This window comes from Anas platyrhynchos, chromosome 11 (assembly GCF_047663525.1).
Source record: "Anas platyrhynchos isolate ZD024472 breed Pekin duck chromosome 11, IASCAAS_PekinDuck_T2T, whole genome shotgun sequence".
NCBI classification, from domain to species: Eukaryota; Metazoa; Chordata; class Aves; order Anseriformes; family Anatidae; genus Anas; species Anas platyrhynchos.
The window spans coordinates 15,087,752-15,109,396 of record NC_092597.1 but is presented as its reverse complement, the minus strand read 5'-3'; the positions used below and the strand labels follow the sequence as shown (position 1 = coordinate 15,109,396).

The following is a 21,645-nucleotide window of genomic DNA, read 5'->3' as shown; positions in this document are numbered from 1 at the left end:
CACTTCTCCCATGACTATCCAGGGGAAACTCAGCGGGCAGAGCCGGACACGTAAGGTCTTCAGACTGCAGGGATTAGGCAGGGATCGAGGTCCCCTTTCCATTGTAACTTGCAAAAAGCACAGGTATGCTGGAGAGGTGCCACCCCACAGCCCGGGCGGCTTCACAGCCCTTTGAAAATGTATTCACCCTGCTCTTTTTCCCTACTGCATTGACTTTGAGTGTTTGAAATTCTGTTTTGGTGTTCCAGACATCAGGAGACATCCAACAGTTGGCTGTCAGAGAGGGAAGCAGCTCTGTGGTCTGTAGCTGGAAGGCGTTAGGTTGCTGGTGAGGTTTTCCTTCCCTGATGGTCCCCATGGGATCTCCACCTGATCCTGGGGATAATCCCGGTGACTGCGCACAAGGTTAAAACATGCAAACCTAAAGCCTGCCCCACAGCTTCCAAACTTTCTGTGAAAGAAAGGATAAATCTACGCGAGATAATAGAAAGATGAAAATAATCCCTCTCGATGGCAGGGTATTAATTATAACTTTGTGTGGGAGAAGTTAAAATCCTCCTTGACGTGTGGATGAGGCGCCTTGTCCCCAGCACAGAACAGCGGTGTCTGTGTGGAACTGTCCTGCAACTGGCACGAGCGGGGCTGTGGCTTTTGTATGATTTTGTATAATTTTGTATGATTTGTGCCCTGTGCCGGTCCCACGGCAGAGTCACCCTGGCAGTGGGGCAGCCAGGACACGGCTCTCCCACGGGGATGCCATTTTGCCCTCGGTGGATAGGAACTATCCCAATTTATCCCCATAAAATCACACGGGGCAGCGGGGCAAGAAAGGGGGGGAGTGGTATTTTTTCTTCGCTTCCCTGGCGAAATGGATGAAAAGAGCGCAAAGGTGCGCCCCAGCTGTGTGTCCCCCCCTTCCCCCCCCAGCAGCTGCAGCTCCCGGCACCGGGACAGCGCAGCCGGTGCTCGGGCCCCTCCCCGGTACTTCCCCCAAACTTTTCTCACCACCCCGACCCCCCCCGGCCGGTCACCCCCCACCCCAAACCCACCCACCCCCGTCCCCTTATCCACGGGGGTGGGCACCGAGAAGCCCTCGGGGGCTTCCCCCACTCCATCCACCCCCTCCACCGCCGCCTGCCCGTGCCCGGTGGCGGAGAGTTGAAGGGGTCCCGGGCTTGGGGGGGGTCCCGGGGGTGCTCTCCCCTTCCAGGCAGCAGCGAGGGGGCGGCGGGAGGCTGCTCGGTGCCGCCGCCGCCCGGGAGGGAGGTTATGTAAGGGGGGAGGGAGGCGGTGGCAGAAGGAGGAGGAGGAGGAGGAGGAGGAGGAGCGGGAGGAGCAGGACGCCTCGCCGCCGCCTGCTGCCGCCGTGCAGCCGCAGCCAGCCGGGAGCGGGATCGGGATCGCGATCGGGGCGGCCGCATGTGCGAAGTGGGGACGCGGCCGCCGCCGGCCGCCGAGCGCGGGGAGCCGCCCGGGGGTGCCGCCGCCCCGGCCGAGAGGTGCCGAGACATGGGGTGAGTCCGCCGGGCCCCCAGCGCCCCTCTCGCGTCCCGCCCCCCTCCCCCGGCACCCCCCGGCTCCACGCGGGGGTGCTCGCCCCCCAGCCCCGGTCCCTCCGCAGGTGCGCCCCGGTCGCCGCCGAGCAGGGAGGAGGCGGCTCGTTAAGGCAATTAATTCATTAAGCACTTACCGCCCGGCCGGGGGGCGCCCACCCGTGCCGCGCCGGCGGGGGTGGGAGCGCGGCAGAGGGGAAAAATTAAAAAAAAATAGAGAAATAAATCAATGCAAGCACAGCTCGGGCACGCTGCTGGTGGCCACAGGCAGAGCTGGGGGGTCCCGGGCAGAGCCGGGGGGGCCCGGCGGGGGCAGCGCTGCCGGCCCCGGGGGCTCCGTGGGTGCGCTGGGGTCGTGCTGGGCTCTGCCGGGGCTCCCCGCCGGGGGGGCGCCGCCAACTCGCCCGGACGGTGGGAGCCGTGCGGCGGTGTGGGCAAAGCCGCCCCGCACACGCACCCCAACCCTTTTTCCTCCCGGGGAATTGAGCCTGAGCTTTCCGAAAATCAGCCCTGCCTCGTTCCCAGCCTCCAAGTTTAATAGGGGGCAAAAACCGATTGCCGGCGTTAGGGCAGGTCGTGAACTGAACGGTAGGGAGGGGAGGTTAACGTGGTGCTCTGGGCTGGAACTGCATGCGGGTTAGACACCCGTCCTCTCGACCAGAATGTCTTGGGGGATTCCAAACCCACACGGTTAATTTGCTTTATTTTTATCCTACTGCGGTCCCTTCCACCTTTTCCTTGCCTCTCCTCACCCCCCTGTGGCAAGGAACCGTTCTCTGCTTTCTGGGCATCCTCATGCTGCTCCCAGCTGTGCAGCCTCCCACTCGAGATGCGTTGATTATTGTCAAAGTGCTACCATTTGAGACAGTGTGGATAAATAATGAATTAAAATGCCACGCATGTGCCTGAATCGGATACCCAGCAGTTCTGAATAGGAGTGCAGGGGCAGAGGGGAGAAATAAGATCCGAAGAGTGTCTCCTGATGTTTTACTTCAGGATTACGAGGGGCTCTTCTTCATTATGTAAAGTTCCACTGGAAATAGCAGGAAACATCAACGCCTGGCTGGAGCAGTATGGCCACTGTGAGCCCAGGCTGGACAGAAACATCCAGCCCAGGGTAACTCATCCCAATCCTTTTTACCCGGGTGTCTCTAAAAACAAATAGTTTTGTCGTTGTTGTTTGATCTGGCTCTGTGCCGGTGGATGAGTGCAGCTGTGAAGTTTGGCTGTGGCATGGAGGGAGTCACAGGGGCAGGTGGCAGCGATGCCCTGACCCTTGGCTCAGCGTGGTGCTGCTCTGCCCACAGAGCTTCCCAGGGCCTGGGGCTCCGCAGTGCTCCAGGTGTGCTCATGGCTGCACCCCTGTCTGTGCTGCCCTGCTCCATGGCACCTGCATAGGTATGAGGCACGTTTGCCGGTCCGGTTGCATACCCTGATGTAACACATTTGGCTTCGATTGAGTCGTTTCTGCCTGACACTGGTGCTGGGGAGGAAGATCAAGCTCCCGACACCATTCATTCCTGGGGTTTCAGTGTGGGTTGTACACACTCATACGCTCTGTACGCAGTGCAGGCGAGGTGTTTGCTGGATATGTGTTTTGTAAGTGTTTCCTGTCGTTATCTCGCCATCCACCTTTCTGACATAAAAAACATCAAAGTCTGCCCGTGCAGGTTACTGCAGCAGGGGCTCAGCACACCTGACGCAGGAGCCACCCCTCGTGTCCTCCCTGCTCCACCTCCGCTGGCAAATCCTTTACCTGGGTGTGCTTCAGCCTTGCCTTCTGTGAAATGGGCGCCTTTGTACTCGCCTGTCCCCGTGACGCACTCTGAGATGGGAACACAGTGCCCAGCCTTTTGTATCGGAAGGAGCAGATTTTGTCCCAGGAATTCCAGCAGGATTTGCTTCCTGGGCACGCTCTGGTGTCACATAGGCAGGTTCTCACCGAAATTGCGACAATAACTTGATTCTTAGCACTTAAACGATTTTTTTTTTGGGGGGTGACCATTGCTAATGATTCATTTAAATGCTGCCTATGGATTTGGCAGTGACTGATGGTGCTATGAAACCTGATATAGCTACTTGAGCTCAGCAAAGCTATTTAAATTGCTTATTAGCTGTGAGCTGAGCTATTTAAACTGTTGGTTTAGTTCAACTTAGTAGGCAGCAAGGTAGTGTCAAGTTTTACAAAAGTCATTGACATGTTTGAAAAAATAAATGCATGTAATTCAGGGATGTGGAAACAATGCTTTTTTTTGTTTTTTTTTTTTTTTTTTTTAAAAAGAAAATCAGTGCGAAGGTTCCTGCTGACCGAAAACCATTGTCTTTGGGTCAAGCCATTGTTTGAGCTCCCACTGTACAAATGTTTACTTTGTAGAAAAAAACTTTCTAAATCACCACTTTCTTCCACTCAACACATCTGGCAACTGTCCTTACCTCAACAGTACCAGGGATTAAACTTTAGCTATTTAAATAACCACAATGTAACAACAAATTTCCCATTGCGGAGGCTTTATTTTGTCTGAAAATTGCTTGATTTGTGTCTTGGTGTTACAAACAAACCCAAGAAAATGGCAAGCTTGTCTAGGGCTCCGATTTCTGTGAGCTGTGCATACTAATCTAATAGCCAGCATCTGATTCAATTGACCTCAATTTAAGCAGTATAAGCTAACTTTCCAGTTAGAAAGATGCCTCAGTCTTAGTTATTAGATGATTTTAAGGAGGTATTGGCTAGCTTCTTCCTCTGTGCTTACATTCTTTTACTATTTTTGTTTCTTTAGTGTCTTGGTATTTCCTTATCTGTCAGTGACAAAATATTTCTTGTTATGAGGCATGTGACAAGTACCCAGTTTGGATTAGATGTGGAAATCACTGCTGCTGAAGCTGTTATTTATATTATCTGTTGGATTAAAATTCCACTAATTTAAATATTCTCTAGCAATAAATTTGAGTTTCAAATCAGTTTTTATAAATCACATCAAATGAAAATCAGGCCTCCGACTGTTAGAAATTACCGCGGAAAGCTGCGTGCCGATGTAAAAGCTGTATGACTGTGTATGTATATGTGCCTGCTATATAGGTTAATGATGAATTAGCACACATTTCTTGTGGCTGGTGAGAGCTGCTTCTCTGTGCTGCTTCTACGGGAGCTAACGTGGTCTGCTGGCGCTGGCTGGCTGGCAGCCCCCTCCCCAGCAGGTGCCTCTGCCTGCCGCAGGTGGGCTGCGGGCCCCCACCACCCCCAGGAAGATGGAGAAGGTGAGTTTCCAAGCCTGGCTCCAGCAATGAAGTAACCTCGTCTTAAGGAGACTTCTGGACCCATGAGCAAAACTCTGCCCCTCCTGTAGTATTTATCATGAGAAGGTACGGTTGGGGGCCTATATTTCTGAGAGCAGTCGTATGTAATGCTTTTATTATGCAGTGACATTTAAGAGCACCAGGGAAGACTGCCTTGCACTTTTCCCTTCTGCTGTTAGCAGCAGCAGTGTCCATCGGCCAACGGATGGCTGCAGCCGTCCGGGGAGCAAAAGACAAAAGGGAGGACGAGGACAGAAAAAGGTGATGGAGGCAAAAGATGTGATGAAATTAGTGTTATGGGAAGGCATTAATTTTGGATGCTGTTCAAGCTGGCCTTTCCCGGTACCAGCAGTACTTTAGATACCATGGTGATAAGCTTCGCCTAAGACGCTCCGTAGCGGGGAATGGCGTGTTGCAGAGGAAACTCACCTTGGCCTTCATCCAGCTCCTGCTGGGATCCACGGGAGTCTCGCGCTGCCTCCCTCCAAAGTTTGGCCAAGCCATCTGTCCCCAGGGAAGGGAGGGATGGTGCTGGATGTGCCTGAGCAGCCACAGCACTGCACTCCCAAAGCAACAGCACCTGGATGCCATCGTAAGGCCACCACAAAGCCATTGTCCTTCGGACAGGGCTGGGGCAAGGCAGGCAGCCCAGTTGGTGCTGTGGGACTATTTTAGGGCGTTTTATGGTCTGTAGCTTCAGTTCAGATCCTAGCATAGCTCAGGGGGGTAGATTACACCAGGCAGCATCCACCTGGTGATGGTATTCAAGGAAAGAGACCGAGACCCAACAGACGCTAAGGCTGTCAGTCTTGGGATTTTTGAGGCAGCTGTCTGGGGATGCTTGGTTCTTCACCGTGTCTATTCCTTATGTAGCTATTCCCATTTTTTTTTTTTGCAGAGTGGGTATAAATGGCTGCTGTTCTGATTTGGGGAATGCAGCATCTCTGTGTGCAGATCAAGGAGGTGTTTGTACAAAATCCAGTGGAAAAGTCAGGTCCAGAGAGCTTTAAGTTCTGGAGCTTTATCTTGAGTTCACTGAAATGGATGGGAGAACTCAGTTGACCTCAATGGCATTTATAAAACCTGTTCTCTGTAGCTCCTTTAACAAGTTTAACACAATTTTAATAAGGTTGGAGAGGCAGGGAGCTGGGAGACCTGGGGTGGAGACAAAGTAGATAGGCTGTGATAAGGCTTTGTGTGCACTCAGGGCTGGTGTGGTGTGTTCAGGTGAGAGCAAACCTGAAATGTTGGAGCATTTCACTCAGGTTTCATCAGGTGAAAGCCCTTGTTCCTTTATCCACAACTATGTGGGGAGCTTGTAATGCTGCAGATAAATGCACATACCTGAATTAGGGCAAAAATCCCATGGGTGAGTAAGAGCTAAGGAAAATGAGAAATTGGGAGAAATTGCAAAACAAGCTAATAGAGGAGCAAGAAGAAATGATGAATGAATGACTGCCATGAGAGATAAACAGTGGGTTTAGAGATAACTTCAGCAAGCTACAATAGGAAAAATCCACCAGTACCACAACTGGTTCAAGCGCCCTGGTGCAAATTTCCCCAAAATTTGCTCAGGTAGTCAATGTTGAAGAAGGGGTGAACAAAAAGAAAACTTAATGCTGAGAGAGTGATCGTAGTCAAGTTTCTCTCAGCTACTAGACAAATTAATTACTGCTGTTAATTTGATTGTCACTTGAGAAGAAGCTTATAAATAAAATATCCTCCCCAAAGTTGGGATGTCCCTCAAGCCCCTCTTCCTATTTGAATAGAGGATGGTGAGTAGGTCTCCTGGTAACAAAAGCATCATTTGAAATGTTAAGAAGTTATTTGATGTTCAGTTCCTTTAAACTGAAAGTAGTTTTAACTGGTTCAAGGTCTGACAAATTGTCTTAAATTGTTTAAGCACATTCCCAGTGTGACTGAAAGGGGCAGAGAGGAGCAATGAGTTTGCTGAGAACCTGAGAGCAAGGGCATCAGCCTGGTTTGGCAGCGTGACTTTCTGCATTGCCTTTTATTCATTCTTTTGGCTGTATTAATGCAGTGCCTACAATAAATAGCCTCACCCCTGAAACTATATTTAAGGAAGCATAAGCATTTTGAATCAGCTGTTGGTTTTCCTGTTGACTTTTTGATAGGGAGTTTGCTGAGTGGGAAGGTCTTCGGTGCTGAAGCTTGCTCTGTGGTCAGATCCCTGCCTGCTTTCACCTTGAATGCTGTCCATCACCTTTGTGTGCTGCAAATACAGCACGCGGCTTATTTATACTGTGCTTTGGTGGTGGCTCTTTAGGATGTAAATGTGCTTAGGGGAACGTATTTCAGCAAAGTTTCTCCCAATAATTCAGCTCTGTGCTGTAAATAGCTGACAATCCTGTTATTAAATCTCAGAATGTGGCAAGGCAAGGGCACTGCCTTCAAACAAAGACAGGAAGCATTTAAGCTTGAGCATTAAAGAAGCACTTTTAATGGCAAGAGCAATTAGGTAGGGAATAGGCCATTAACATCAGGGGAGGTTACTGCTGCGCCACAACCACACATCACCCGGTGCAGGTTAGGGACGGCGTGAGGAGGGCTTGTGTAACAGCTACTCATGCAAAATGTACAAGATGAGATTGGATGATGCAGTTGATCTTTGATTATATTTTTGATGACGCATCCTAGCTGCTCTCTGCCTGCTGGTAGGAGAAAGATTTGCCCAATGCTGCTGGCTTGGATGCTCTGTGCTTAGCTCATGCGTGACACGAGTGGCTGGCTGCTCGCTCCTACTGACGTAGCAGCTATTAGGGGCTATCGGGCCCTCTTGCATCACTGGCAAATGCTTCGTAATGGTAATTCTGCCACTGGGGTCAGGATTAAAATGAAGGAAATACTTTAAATAATTGATGCTCTGGGCATTTTAGGATTTGTTTAAAAAAGAATTGGTGTTGCTGGATGACATCACTAAGCGGGACAGCCTGCTTAATGACTCATATGGGAGCAGTAGGCTCTGCTGTGTAGGTGTTGTAGGATTTGTGGGCTTCATGGTGAAGGCTGGCAAGGCTAGGAGCTTTAGCTGCAAAACAACTGTGGCTTTATCATGGAGAAGAGAGCAGATTTGACACAGGGGAAAGAGGGCCTGGCAGTGGAGGTGTGAGCAGAAGTGGCTGCTGGTTACTGTGCAAAGCCTGTTCCCTTCTGTGGCAACTCATCCTCCTTTCCTGCCTCCCCCACACGCCAGTCTGATGTTATTTATTTGATGCAGCTTATCAAAATGCAAGATTGTAAGAATTTCTGAAGTGACAAACTGTTTTATTTCCGTCTGGAATTCTCACCACAGCCTACAGGATTTAGGAACTCAAACCCTGCAATTCAGAAAGAAATTCTCTGTAGAAGTTGCACTCCTCTGCCTACACATCGAGGGGCCTGAGAGAGCCCTCTGGAGCTGCTAGATGTTGCTTCCCGTTAGGATTTGCATTATAATAATAATAGGAGTCCTGCCACTGCATTCTTATCAGACCAGGTTTAGTACATCAATGCAGCGAAACAGCAAAGGCCTCACTGGAATACATTCAAGAATATGTAGCCAGATTGTACAATATTTTTTTTTCCTGAAGCTGCTTCTAGTTGTGCTGAGGATCCTTCCTTGAGGACTGTGAAATGGTGTGTATAAGTGCCAACTGTGTAAATATTTGTTGTTTGCCTCTGTTTCACGCTTAGCGGTAGATCCTCAACAGATATGGAACACTGTATTTGGGGGAAAAAATACGAAATTTAAGTCTTGCAAGACTCGGAAACATTAATTTCATCTTGTGGAGGTGTGAGCATCTTAATTTCAGTATTCATTACTGCTTGTTCCTGCCTTGGAAGAGGGACAGGTATTGTAGCCAGAGCTGGGAGTATTCAGAAAGGCTTTTCCTTCTGGAAATGTTGTGCTTCAACCAAGATGCACGCTCTCTCCTTTGTATTAATTGCATTGCAGTGACTGAGTCAAGTTCTTTGCTTTTGGTGAGTTGCTCTATAGTCTGCAACAGCAATGCTTTATTGTTGCCTGTTTTATTGGGATTTTGTATTCAGGCTTCCCACTATAAATCTGTTGCGCACATCTAAAATGTCTCCCTGCAGTTGTTTAAGTGGGAACATGTGATCTGTTTTGTGATATTGAAAACTGTCAATAAGAGCATTTGAAAAAAAAATAAATAAATAAGGGAGGAGGGGAGAGATGCTCTGAGCTGAGCCGTGCAACATCTCACCCACCAGAGCCCAGGGCTGCACAGGGGCTGCCGTGTGCGTGCAGGGTGCATGGGGAAATGCAGGAGTGGGACACCCGATTACTGTCCCTATCGCTGATAGTGATGCCCAGAGAGGAGGCAGGAGCGCTGTTCTGGTAGGTAGCTCAGGCACTAGTGCAAAGCTGGCTACAGCTTAGGCACCTCATGTTAGTTATACATCGATTTACATCTGCCTGCTCTGTCTGTCCCCCCCGCCTTGGTGTTGTCCCCTGTCTAACAGGGATATGCCTACATGCTGCACCTCCAGGAGAGGGGTATAGAGGTGCCCCCACTTACTCCTCCACGTATGCCAAACCCCTGTCACCAGAAGGCCAAAACACTCCCAGACCTGCCAGGAAGCTTCCACGTGGAAGAGGCAGCCCCAAGTAGCTCTTAGGGGAGATCAACAGCTGCCCTTGGGTGTATAGGAGATAAAAGCATCTTTGGACACTATTTATGTACACGTATAATCCAATGATTGTCATACTAATCCCCTCTTCCAGCTGGAAGAGGGAGAAATTTGTTCTTTCGTGGGACAATAAAGGAGATTTAGCTGCCTTAAACGTTATGGCACATAGCTGAACGAGAGCTCTCCCTTCATGATTATTTTATCTTGCCTGCTTGACAGCTGTCTGTCACTTGTATATAGTCCATTACAGGAGACAGCCCTGTTTCTGTTGTGCATTTATAGAGGTGGTCTTCATAAGCTTGTATTTAAGGGATCTTCTGAAAACACTAATACATAAAAAGACTCTAATTTGGTTTATGGTCTTTTTCAAGACAAACAGAAACTGGCTTGGCTGAGAACAGGGACTTGACACTTCATTACACCCACCCAAATTCAAGGCAATTCAGTTAAAAGCTTCAATCTCTTATCTCAGGCACAAGAAAACCACAATAGCTGTGGGAAAGGGTCACGCTGCGTGCTCTGGGATGGGAGCTGCTGGTTCAGGGAAGTGGTCCGGGGGTGGGCAGCGAGACGGGCCTCCTGTGCACATCCAAAGTCTGCCCGGGTCCGTGCGTCCTCCGTCAGCCTTCTCTCGGTGCTTCTTCCACCTTCCTCTGTGCTTCAGAGCAAGCAAATGGGTTTTTGTGCATAATGTAAAACCTTTTCTCTTTTGAGAGATCCGAAGGACAAATAACAGCTTTAAAGTTTTGCACAGCCCCCTTCACATTGCGCTGCTCAGAGACGTTCCCCAGACGCAGGCGGTTCTGAGCAGCTGGTTTTTGAGGCCCTCAGAAGTGCACATCACGGAAGATGCATCAGCTCTCAAGGACTTCATTAGCAGTACCCAGCCCCATGCTCCCACCAGGCTCTCTCACCCCGCTTGTCCTCCCCAGGCTTCTCTGCAACACCCGTGGTTTTGCGGAAGGTTTTGCAACCCTCTTAGGCTGTGCTGAGCCCCTCATGATGCCCGGGGTAACCACCTCTCCTGTGGCTCTGGTCACCTGCTTTTCCCTCTGTAGAGAAGGTCTGCTCTGAATTTTTGGTCTCCAAGCAGTAACCCTGCGTGTGCGTTGTTTAGATCTGCTTGCAAGAACTTCTCTCCATTGACTTAGAAATTAGCATTTCAAATTCTGTGGGGGAGGAATTGCCAAAGTTCTTATATTTTAAGCTTCAAATTAGAGTATTAGAGTTTGGAACAGAATCAAAATATCTAATCCACTTTGCATTCCCTGTTTGATCTTTCCTTTCCGCCTTATGAATTGGCACCATTGTCCTTAGGAGGTACAGCAAGATAGTGCTACTCTGGGAGGCTTCTCCCACGAAATGTAAAAGCAGCGTTGCACTGATTTACAGTGCCCTTTCAAATAACTGTTAGATTAGCATAGATGACACGGGGTTGTACTGGAAAGAGTTTATGCTCGTCAGCTCCATTATTGAATGTCCTCTGAATTATTGGCCGGAGGAGAGAACAGGCTCACGGCGGCTGGGCACAGCTTGGTTGGTTCGGCGTTGCCTCGTATTCCCTAAAAGAATGACTGACTTCTGGGATTTAAGCAGGCTGGTCCATGCTTTGCATCCCAGATGTAAGTTTCTTGTCCTCCCTTCCATCTCTGTCTCCATCTCCTTCCGTCTGTCCTTGCTCTATGGTGAGGCTGCATCTGGCTCCCTGTGGGGCACAGCCCAGCCTAGTGGGACAGCAGCATTTTGCTAGGGGGAGCACGGGGAAATAAAGGCAGCCAGTTGCTTGTCTAGGGAGAAATGAGCAATTGAAATGTTTTATTTTTTTGGCTGCTGCTTAAGGGTAGTAAAGCTTCCTAAGAGAAAACAGTGCTTAGAGATCTGTGATAGAGGCCTGATGAGACAAATCGATCAAATTCCTGGGGTGCTAAAGTGTGAACGTGCAAAAAGCCTAGTAAGAATTTCTCACCAATTGGCACCTTATCTGCAGCGGCTGTGTGAGCAGTTGATCCATGCTGCATGCTAACACCAGGCACTAATTTTAGACCACAGGGTCTATGAAGAGCACAGTTCCCAGCTCTTGACTTGCTATAATTTACTTAAGGCAACCGGGAAGCTGGTGCATGCACTTTGTCTATTCCAGCAAGGGAGGCATCTGCCTCCACTAGCAAGGAGTCTCATACCGGGAGAGCACACTTGAAACAAATTGCTGTGTAATACAAGAGATGATTTTTAATCCTATTTTAAAACAAATGTTCAGGGTTCTATTCTGAAAATGAAGAAAAAATAAATCATTGGAATTGTGCACTATGGCTTATTATTCTGGCATAAAAAGCCCATCTAGAATTTATTGAGCTGATTTTGTTCACATTTGTTTGGTATAAATAAGCAGTAACTTAAAACAGAGGATCGGCTCTCCTGCGTGCACTCTCCAGTGGTTTTGAAGGGTGAATTCACCACCACTTCAATCCTATAAAAGTTCAAAGCTCTACAGCAGAAGTATTAATAAAGGACATGGCCGTAAGCAGGTTGTGTCATCGGGGATGCGTGTCGGCCTGACGTATCATCCGTCGAGTGCTTTGTTTGCCTTTGGTAAATGTGATGAGCTCCAGGCTTTGTGCTAAAGTGGCACTGCCAAACTTAGCCATGGCTTATCTGGCTGGCACTGAGCGGGATGAGCCTCTGCTTGTGATCCGGCCGGTCAGGGTGGTTTCACAGCATTGCTGGAGCGTGGTGCTGCCCTCTCCAACCTGGTTCCTCTCTTGGGAGCAGATATGGGGGCAGGTGAATGAATGCAGTGCATGTATGGTCTTCCTGCAGAGACCCTGCTGCCATGCGTGGGGCTGTCCTCTGCATCTGCTTGGGCCAGGTGGCTGCCTTGAAAACTGTAAGGAAAATAACTTCAGTGTGTTTTAGACCAGAGAGAGAAAGACTAGGAAAAGTAAGTACACATACCAGTGCCGCCAACTCTTGGGGCAGCTGGAATATCAAGCAGCAAATAGTGGTAACTACACAAGGGCGATGCCGAACAGCTGCAGTGAGGCATGTTATCCTCTGGCTGTAGCAGCAGCGCTGTATCTGGCTGGGACCCGGTGCACCCGGGTGGTTTCATCAATAACAGCGTGATGCCCGCCGGCATCCAGCCTGTGCCGAGTGGGAACCCTGGGAGGGAGCCTGACCCTAAGCACCAGCCCTTCCGAGCCAGTTGTTTTTGTCCCAGTTCATGGAAAAAAAAAAATTAGATTATCTCATTCCTTTAAACATTTTGGTAAGTGTTAATATGCTTTTGGTGCAGTGGAAATAATTGCCATATGGCTGCAAGATTTGCCATCTGTCCAGAGAGGCTGAAATGCAATTAGTCCATGTAGTCCATTTATCAATCCATAAGTGACAATATTCACAGTCCTGGCAACTTTGGTTGCTGACAGAATCAGTGCTTGTATAGGCCTACCTGTCTGCCCTTATTACAATCAATACATAAATGAGATGGAAAAAAAAGCATCATTCAGCCGTGTCCTTCACCCCTGACAGAAAGGTAAAGAACTCTGCACTGATGTAAATGAGAAATGGTATGCCTTAATTTCTGGAGGTACTGATTTGATTTTTCTGTCCAGTAGGCCTTTATTTTAATAAGACAAAGCCAGGTTCATTTGCAGTCTTTCAGTCAAGAAATACCAAGAGGACAGAGTATGTCAACAGGGGAAAAAATTGCTATTAAGTGCTTTCTTGTTGTATTAACTTAGGAAAAGCTAAATGTTAGCAACATGAGAAGCATGATCAGTAGTATCATACATGGCAGCAGGTGTTATTCTTCCAGTGGTTCTTGTTCACCTCCCAAAAAGTGAGAAGATGGCTTCTCAGCAGAGGGAATAAATTCTGCAATCAGGTCAAGGCTTTCTTATTTTTAAACCATAAATGCTCTGGGACTGTGAGGGGTCTGACTTCTCACTCTCCCAGAAGCACAGCCCTGGCTGTGGCATGGCTTGGCCACGCAGAATGGTTGGCCTCTTTGAACCTTGGGTTAATTTATAAAGGCCTATGCACATCCAAAAACAGCCTTGAACAACTGATCTGGTTTACATATTACCCCGACACATCTTGGCCTGTTAGTTCGTAACAAGAACATGTGCTGGGCTTTGTTTGTTCTAGGGACTGCCAGCCAGCCCACGCTAATTTCTGAGACTCTGCTGACATAAGAATGCCATTTTTCACATTTTTCGCATCATAACCTGTAGTAATGTAACCTGCATCACGCGATCACTGGAAGAATGCTGTTGATGGAATTAAATCCTCACATAGCCCATGAGGCCTGGGGCAGTGGCACCCAGAAATCCAAAGTGTCCGGGGCTTCGGAGATAAGGGAATGGAACTGCGGGGATCTCAAACAGGTGGCTGTTGGGTTCAGGAATTTCTGGGAGGATCTTCTCCCAGTATTACCCACAAATGTGTGTAGTGTGCTCCACTGCAGAATTAGAAGGTTGTAGGGGTTTAGTTTTGTGGTTTTGCTAATGTGTTCTTTGGAGGATGTCTTTTTTTTTGTTTGTTTTATAGATGCTGTTTCTCATGTGCAACTTGCTGGTTCTGGTGTTCAGATTTAGTACTTTTTACTCTCTGGTGCTCAGGAGATTTCCAGAGGATCTTCAGTTTTGTGCTATTTTTTTATGTCAACAAATAAGTGTACGCTCCTGAGATCTGTACTGTAAATCTGATGGCAACAGATAGCTTTGAATTGGTAAAGATTAAAATTATCAGTGAATAATATTAGTTTCTAAATGTTTCAATTCCTTTTGTATTTTTAACTTGAAGCAGATAAAATATGCCATTCAGTGATCTCTAAGGCAAATGCACTACCTTTAAGAAGTATGTTCCTCTGCTTTTTAGAGAGGTGCTGTTGCATGCCAGCAGCAGCCAAAACGTTATGATTGTTGACATTTTACTATTGAAATTCCCAGAGAAAGGAAGCCTGCTTTTCTCCATGTAGCCCAATTTAACCAGCACTGAGTGGAGAACGACACTCGCTTTGGCAGCACTTGCTGGTGTCCAGCGCCTTCCCTTTCCAGGCTGAGCATGGTGGATGCACTCAGACCTGGCTTTTCCACTTCTCACATGCAGTCTTTGGTGTCCCTGACTGCATTTGGTGATTTTGTTTTTCTCTCCTGAATGGCTTAATCTGGGAGGAGGCTGTAACGACAGACCTAGTTGAGCAGGGCAGCGCTGTTGCCAGCCTGCTGCTGTTCCCAGCATGGGCAAGCTGCAACACGCACCCAAGGCCCTGTGTGGGCACAGGTTTGCATCTTCCTAATCCTTTATAGACCAAATTGCTTATTTGTTAATTGCCTTTAATTTTTACATGCTTCAACTTCAATAAAGGTGTGAATCCCTGTATTAAACCACCCAAGGCACCTTTTTCGTGTCCTCCAACAAAGCACCTGGCCATGAGTGTCCTCTGCACTTCCCCGGTGCTTTGGCAGCTGCTCCAGTCACAGTGTGTACCCGGCACAGGGCCTGCACCCAGCCCCGGACAAGCAAAGCCTTATCATTTTCTGCTGGTGTTACGCTTGGTGGAATTCCTTATTTGCCCCTTCAGGCAGCAGATCAGAGTTATCCAGCTTGGTCTTTAAACAGAGCTGATAGGCTCCCCCTGCCCCCTCCAAGTTTAACTGGGAAGAAAAGCCTCGAGGGAGAGCGTTTGAATAGAGGATGGGAAAGGATATCAATAATTACACATGTGGATTAGTGCACGGAAGAGCTCTCCTCCAAGGATCTGCTTGCTGCTGTGGTGTGTAAGATAATGGGGAGTTCAATCACATTATTTTGCAATAGGCTTTGATTATGCTGCTGATTAAAATCAACTTTTTTGGATTTGTGCGCAGATAACCTCATCTGCCATTTAAATTCTTGTGATGTGGGAAAGGAAAATGTCCTGAGCACGAAGATGCTGCCCTGCTGGTGGCAGTGGGTTTGCATGCACAAAGACACACATGGTCTTTCACTCCACTGTTGTGTTTGTAGGTACAAAACATTTTGATTGTATATCCTCTGATATTTAACCTCTTTATTTTTTAAATGGACACCAAATAGCACACACAACCTCAAAATATCCCTGACCTTCTGCAACGTAGAAGGCATCTTCTAAAGGATTAATAATAATAATAATAGAGACCGAGGGATTTTCCTGCTGGCTTACAAATGCAAAATAAATTACTCTTCCTCCAGCATTGTCTGCATTATTTTCTCCTCCTTGGTAATTTCTCACCACAGTAACACGAGAGGGGTGCCAATCCATAGCGGCTGCATAATGCAAGGCTGGGGGATGCTGGCTGTCGTTTTGAGGTGCTGCTCAAGGAACTTGGCGTAGGGCATGTCTGCAGCAAGCTGGCTTCATCCTCCTCAGCTGGAGCAGTTGTGGTGCACACACGTGGCTCTGTGAGCTTTAAGGCACTAACGGGTGTCTCCTGCCTGGGTGGGAGATGCTGGCATCGGGGTGAGGTGGGGCCCAGTCTACCTCCCCCCTCCTACAAACGTGGCCTCTCCACTCCAAGTTTTATACTTCCAGTTTATTATCAAAATCTCTCACTGAAATGCTACAAGATGAGTGCTGTGCTATGGGGGAGGCTCTGCTAACGGCATTGATGCTGTTAGGGCTGAGGTGAGCCCCCAACGATGTAATTTTAACTTATCCAGAGAAATGAGAAGGCTTCTGGGGGCCTGTTTATGTGCTGACACAGCCTTATTTGTCAACAAAACTAGAAGAGTTTGTGTCTATCCTGGCAAAGGGGATAAACAGCGTACTGTTATTTCCATTTTTTCCCAGTTTTATTAGCTTTGAATTTATCCCTATGTACACAGGAGGCTGTGTAAACATTTCCAGGGGTGCAAATTTATGGAACCTCTTTCAGTGCCTTCTCAAGAAGGATCTGTGAAATAACCAGAGTAGCAGGACCAGTTTCACACATGCCTGAACTTGTTTTTTATTTTCAGAATAATCTTACCTATAGTGGAGTAGTTCAGGGTCTTTTCAGCTTTTATCCTCTGTGTGTGTTTATTCACAGAGTGTCTTAAAAGGTGAATAACCATCTGGAGATAGCCCAAAAGTTAAGTGTGAGCTTTTCCACTGCCCAAGATAAGCCTTTTCATTTATGTATTGACTTCATAAAGGCATAATGGCATTGTGAGAGCTCCCAGATGTTACAGTGACTTTCACACTGAGAGCTTTTGTCCTGAAGACTTATTCTTTTGGACTTACTCAGCTGTGAACCAAAAATGAGTTTAATTAACATCTGTACTTTTGACAGAAAATTCCTCTTTAGCTAGCTAATTTTTTTTCTTATTTTTTTGTCTAAGTAACTGGAACTATTATGTTGCCTACAAATGTAAGAAGCACTTCTGTTAATTACATTGTCTGTTGAAATAATAATGCCTGTAAATGAAAGGAGCTAAAAAGATGTCTTTTTTTTTTTTTTTTGCATGAATTTAGTACATTTCTGCAGGTGCAAAGATATCAAATCTAGCATAAAGTGGGCACTAGAGAGTTATGTCTGTAGTCATTTGAATAAGTTGCACAACCTTGCCCTTGGTTAGCACTGCTGCAACTTTGTCATCGCAGTCATGGGGAGAGAGAGAGGTCTGCCAACAGACCAGGGATTTCAGCAACTGGAGGATTGAAAAGAAGGACTTGGGGTAAATTTATATATTTGTAAATATTTTTTTTTTCTTGTTCTTTCCTTTTGTTTTGGGGGGCAGTGTAATTTCTGTCCTAATAGCCTGTTTTTCCAAGAATTGCTCTGTCTGCACTGTAAGTGACCGCAGTCTGTCCTGCGGCTCGGCACTGCCGGAGGTGCAGGACTTGGGTCCCATAGCACTGAAAAATGCGCTTGCAGAGCCAAAGCTGAGTGCAGCTGTCCCCTGCTAGCCCTGCCTGTCACTCTGGGCCAGTTCTCCCATCCACTGTACACAACAGATACTGATTTTCTCTCTGTCCTGACACTGCCTGGCCTGTTTTGCTCAGGGTTGCTGCTCCGTCCTTCCAAGTAATTTTTGCGATGGAAGTTGCTGTGTTTGAAGGTGTGTTTGCATTTCAGGACCAACAGGAGCTGACCAGGTGCAGGAAAGTGTCCCACCAAGGAGCAGACCCAGTTTGCAAGGCAGGTATCCTGCCACCCCCAGCCTCTGAATTGTGTGGGAGCTGTTGTTAAAGCCACTGGCAGCATCCCTCTGGTATACGAAGACTGTTGGTTTTTACAATAGTAGCTTTTGTTGAGTGGTGAATATTCCACTATTGATTTCGCTTTTTCCACTCATGTAGTCAAAAACTTCCCAGGGTGAGAGATCTGCTACCAAACCACCCTCTGATGTTAGCAATAGCAAAGCTGCGGAGAGGAAATGAGGCGATTTAATTTTATTTCCAGGCTTGCTACTGGCTCTGTTATCCCGGGATGCCATCTCGCTCTTTATGGCTGCTTCCTCAGGTGTAAAATGGAGCCATTACCACCTGCTTGCTCCATGCTACCGATTTTGCAGTCTTGCACGTCGGAGCAGGCTCTCTGCTCCTGATGGCTATATGTGCTGGCAGCCGGCACCCGGACTTGTGTGTTGCATCTGATGAGATTTGACTGACCCGAATTAATTAGCACATGCCAATTTGGGAAGGTAGTGAGCTGCCTCGTTTCATAATGCTGGTTTGCTGCTATCACATCTGTAAAACATCCATGCTTAGCTTTTGCCTCTGCCCAGTTCTGTGCGGCATTACCTAACGGTGACAATGCATGCCTGAAAATCCTGGCTGCTTTTGCATGGAGAGCATGGCAGCACTGGTTAGTTTTTGGACAGCTGAGGCTTGCAGAGGTGTGTAAACAGCTTTACTAAAAGTAAAACAAAAATATCTCCCCTCCACATGCTATTACTATATTTATGTGAAGGAAGAGGTGCCCTGCCCATGCACCTTGCTCAGAAGACTCTCAGGACCTCACACTGGGGACACCAGAGGGTGGGTCCCTGTCCCCTGCTGGCAGGGTGCTTCTGGTTGCTGACCCTGCAGTGATGGACACAGAGCATGCAGTATATAGGGGCCTTGGGCTGCTCATGGCATATAAGGAGGATGTACTCATGCCAACTTGAGCACCTGCGGTGAGGTTAGCAGTTTGAGCAAGGACAAAGCACCAGCACTGAGAAACTAATTCGTGTGTTTTTCCACTGCCTGGAAAGACTGCCTGGAGGATGGCCGGGCCCCTCTGTGTTTTGAGCAAAGACAAATTCTGTGTGCCGATAATATGTGATGATGCAGCTGTAACTCTGTGTACATTTGGGAGGCACTTGGAGACTTCTGAAGCTGTGGGAGAGTGAGTGGAGAGCTTGCTGCTCTCAGGGTGCAGGATGGATTGATTCAGGTTTGTTTGGGACTGAAGGCACCATGTTCCTCTGCCTGCATTTAACAAATATATCTTTTTGTATCATGATCAGTTGCAGTGATGGGGGGCATGTTGGAACGCAGCATTTTATCTTTGTACCTACTTTTCTTCTTCCTTGAAAGATGCTCATTATCTAATGCTCATGTAGCAAATCACTGCAGATCTGTCAGGCAGTGTAAAGCTCAGCGCATGCACAAAGGTGGCCCGTAGCGGGAAGCGCCACGTTCCAAAAACTCTACTCTGCCACACAGTCTGGAGGCACGTGCATCCTCCACCAGATGTCAGCTATATGAAGATGTATTTAAAGGAGCCCGTCACACACTCGTAAAATTTGGCATGGTTATATGTTAACAGAATGTGGCACTGGACCTCACACAGCTGTGGATGAAGTTAGTTAGCTTTAGAGCCTTAGTTTTTGCTTTTCTAATTCCTGTGAAAAGGTTAGTGACATATTCCTTCGTTAATGGAGAATGATTGCTTATTGTGTGAGGGTTGTCTCACATAACACAAGGATGGAAATGAAAAGTCAACTAAAATCGATAAAACCGTGGCTTGAAAATTATTATCATATTTATAAAACATGCCAGCCATGTGTAATAATAAAGTTTATCAAAGTGTGTTCTCTGTCTTAATCTGTGTTATTAAACAAAGAACCATTAACTATAATTTAGGTTTCCATTTGCTAGATTTCAAGCTGCTTTGCTCGAAACACTGGATATTACTGTCAAATAGATTTCTAAATAGATTTTTTCTAAAGAGAAATGTATTTGATTGATCATTAACAGATTCGGTTAAAATTCATGAGATTTTAAACATTCATAAATTCTCTTTGTTTTTTGATTTACAACTCACATTTTGGCTGCCTGGCAGAGCCAGTGCTTCTCACCTGCACTTTCACATCACGACCAGGTTACGGGCTCACACACCAAATGACATTGCCAACATTTCAAGCTAGCATACCAGCCATTTTTAGCATAAAACCTGATAAATCTTAGCTAAAGTGAAAAGGAAAGAAACTGTGGAAAACAAAGTCATTCCTTAGTCATGGAATTGATTTCCTGAATGTCAAAGTTTGCAAGTAATGCAGTGAGGCATTGATGGAATAAAGCATCAGTCTGGAGGTCTCCAAGGCCATGGTGTAGTTTAGGGGAAGAAAAAAAAAAAAAAAGGCTAATTCACTGTTTCTTTGGAAAATTGAAGTTTTATAGTTGCCTGTGTGCTCTTCACTGGCTGCTGGCTTCACTGACGGCATGGTGCAAGGGGAAGCCTTTGTCGTTGTTGAATAATCATAAGGATTAGAAATATAGTTGACTTTTGTCTTTAGCTTTTAATGACAGCAACAAATGACTGGATAGATGGCTATCTCAAGTCCTGAATGTTATTATCCATTAATTTACCCACTCAAATGCATGTATAAAGCCCTCGCTGCCAGCAGTAGCTGCTACAAGACTCCTGAAGGAATGGAGATAGATAGTTGTTCCCTTCATTTTGCATTTGTTATCTCCAGATTTACTTTATATGGTTACTGCTGCTGCTTCAGAGAGCCCAGGCATAATTTTAGCAGTATTTTCTGGTATTGTTAAGATGAATTAACAGAAATGTGTATATAAAGTTGTTTGCAAGTTGGGCTTTCATGAAGGAAAAGTCTGAAACTTTTGAAAGTTTAGGCTGTGATATATAGGTCATATTCCCATTAGCAAAAACAATTGATAATAAATCCACTACAAATACAGAGTTAAGTAGAAGGCTAAATAAATTCAAAATTATTCTTCACTCGGAGAATGTACATATTTTTTAGACTAAAACAGTAAGTAGCTTGGGGGAAACCTCCCTTGCTAACCCTGTGTAATGTGTGATGGAAGTATCTAAAACATACTGTGGAGCCCTGGCCCTGCTTTTCTCCCAGCTACAGACTGCAGTGACAGTAGTGTGGGAAACAAGAGGCAGATTTCCCGTGTTACTTCAGCTCCTCAGCTGAAGTAAAAGGTGCTCCTGCACAGCTGTAACATGACAGTCCCCTTGTAATTTAAATATATTTCATATAAGTATTTTACAGAGTTTGGCACAGCTGTCTATCTAGAAGCATGCATGGCAGCCCCTGAAAAATGTAAAGCCTTGCATATGTCTTGCAAAGAAAAAAAAATGTTTCATTTCCTCCCTTCTGAGGCATTGTGGGGCTTTGCAAAATCATACCAGCCTTCCTGAGCTAGCTCTGCAGTTACATTGCTTCATCTGTGCAATGTTTATGAATTGCTTCCCTCAATTTTATTTAAAGTATAGTGATCAAGATTGTGCATGGTGTTTTGTACGGTTCCCACATACAGAACTCAACTTCTTATATTCTAAAAAATGTAGAGGTGGATTTAAAAGGAGCTGAAGATTATAGAAATTAATAAAAATTTAGTTCAAAAATGATGGGACTGAGAATAACAGAAGAGAATTATTTACATCGATATGAAAGAATGACTTGTGAGAGAGATCTTCTGGCCTTTCACATACCGATCTTCATTTGCTTTGTGCAAAATTCAGCATGGCAGCCTTCTTGGTTTACATGAGGTAAATATTTGTGGGAGTTAATAATGGACTCTATTACAGTACAGTTGTTTTTGGATATTGTCAGAATTCTATTAATGATAAAATATTTTGTATGTGATAAGAAAATATCAAGTGGTACACTTTATATATACCATTATATACTGTAGCTTTTAAGAATAAAAAGCATAAAAATATATACCATATAC

At 46.5% G+C, this 21,645-nt stretch overlaps 1 protein-coding gene across 1 annotated transcript in view; it reads left to right on the top strand.

The window, feature by feature from the left end:
* Nucleotides 1-1,319: 1,319 nt before the first annotated feature.
* The window catches only part of HOMER2 (homer scaffold protein 2), a 53,794-nt gene continuing 33,468 nt past the window's right edge, over nucleotides 1,320-21,645 (top strand). Inside the window, exon 1 of the mRNA XM_038185034.2 lies at nucleotides 1,320-1,514. Coding sequence (XP_038040962.1) covers nucleotides 1,420-1,514 — 95 coding nt within the window. The 5' untranslated portion in view covers nucleotides 1,320-1,419. The remainder of the gene's footprint in view (nucleotides 1,515-21,645) is intronic.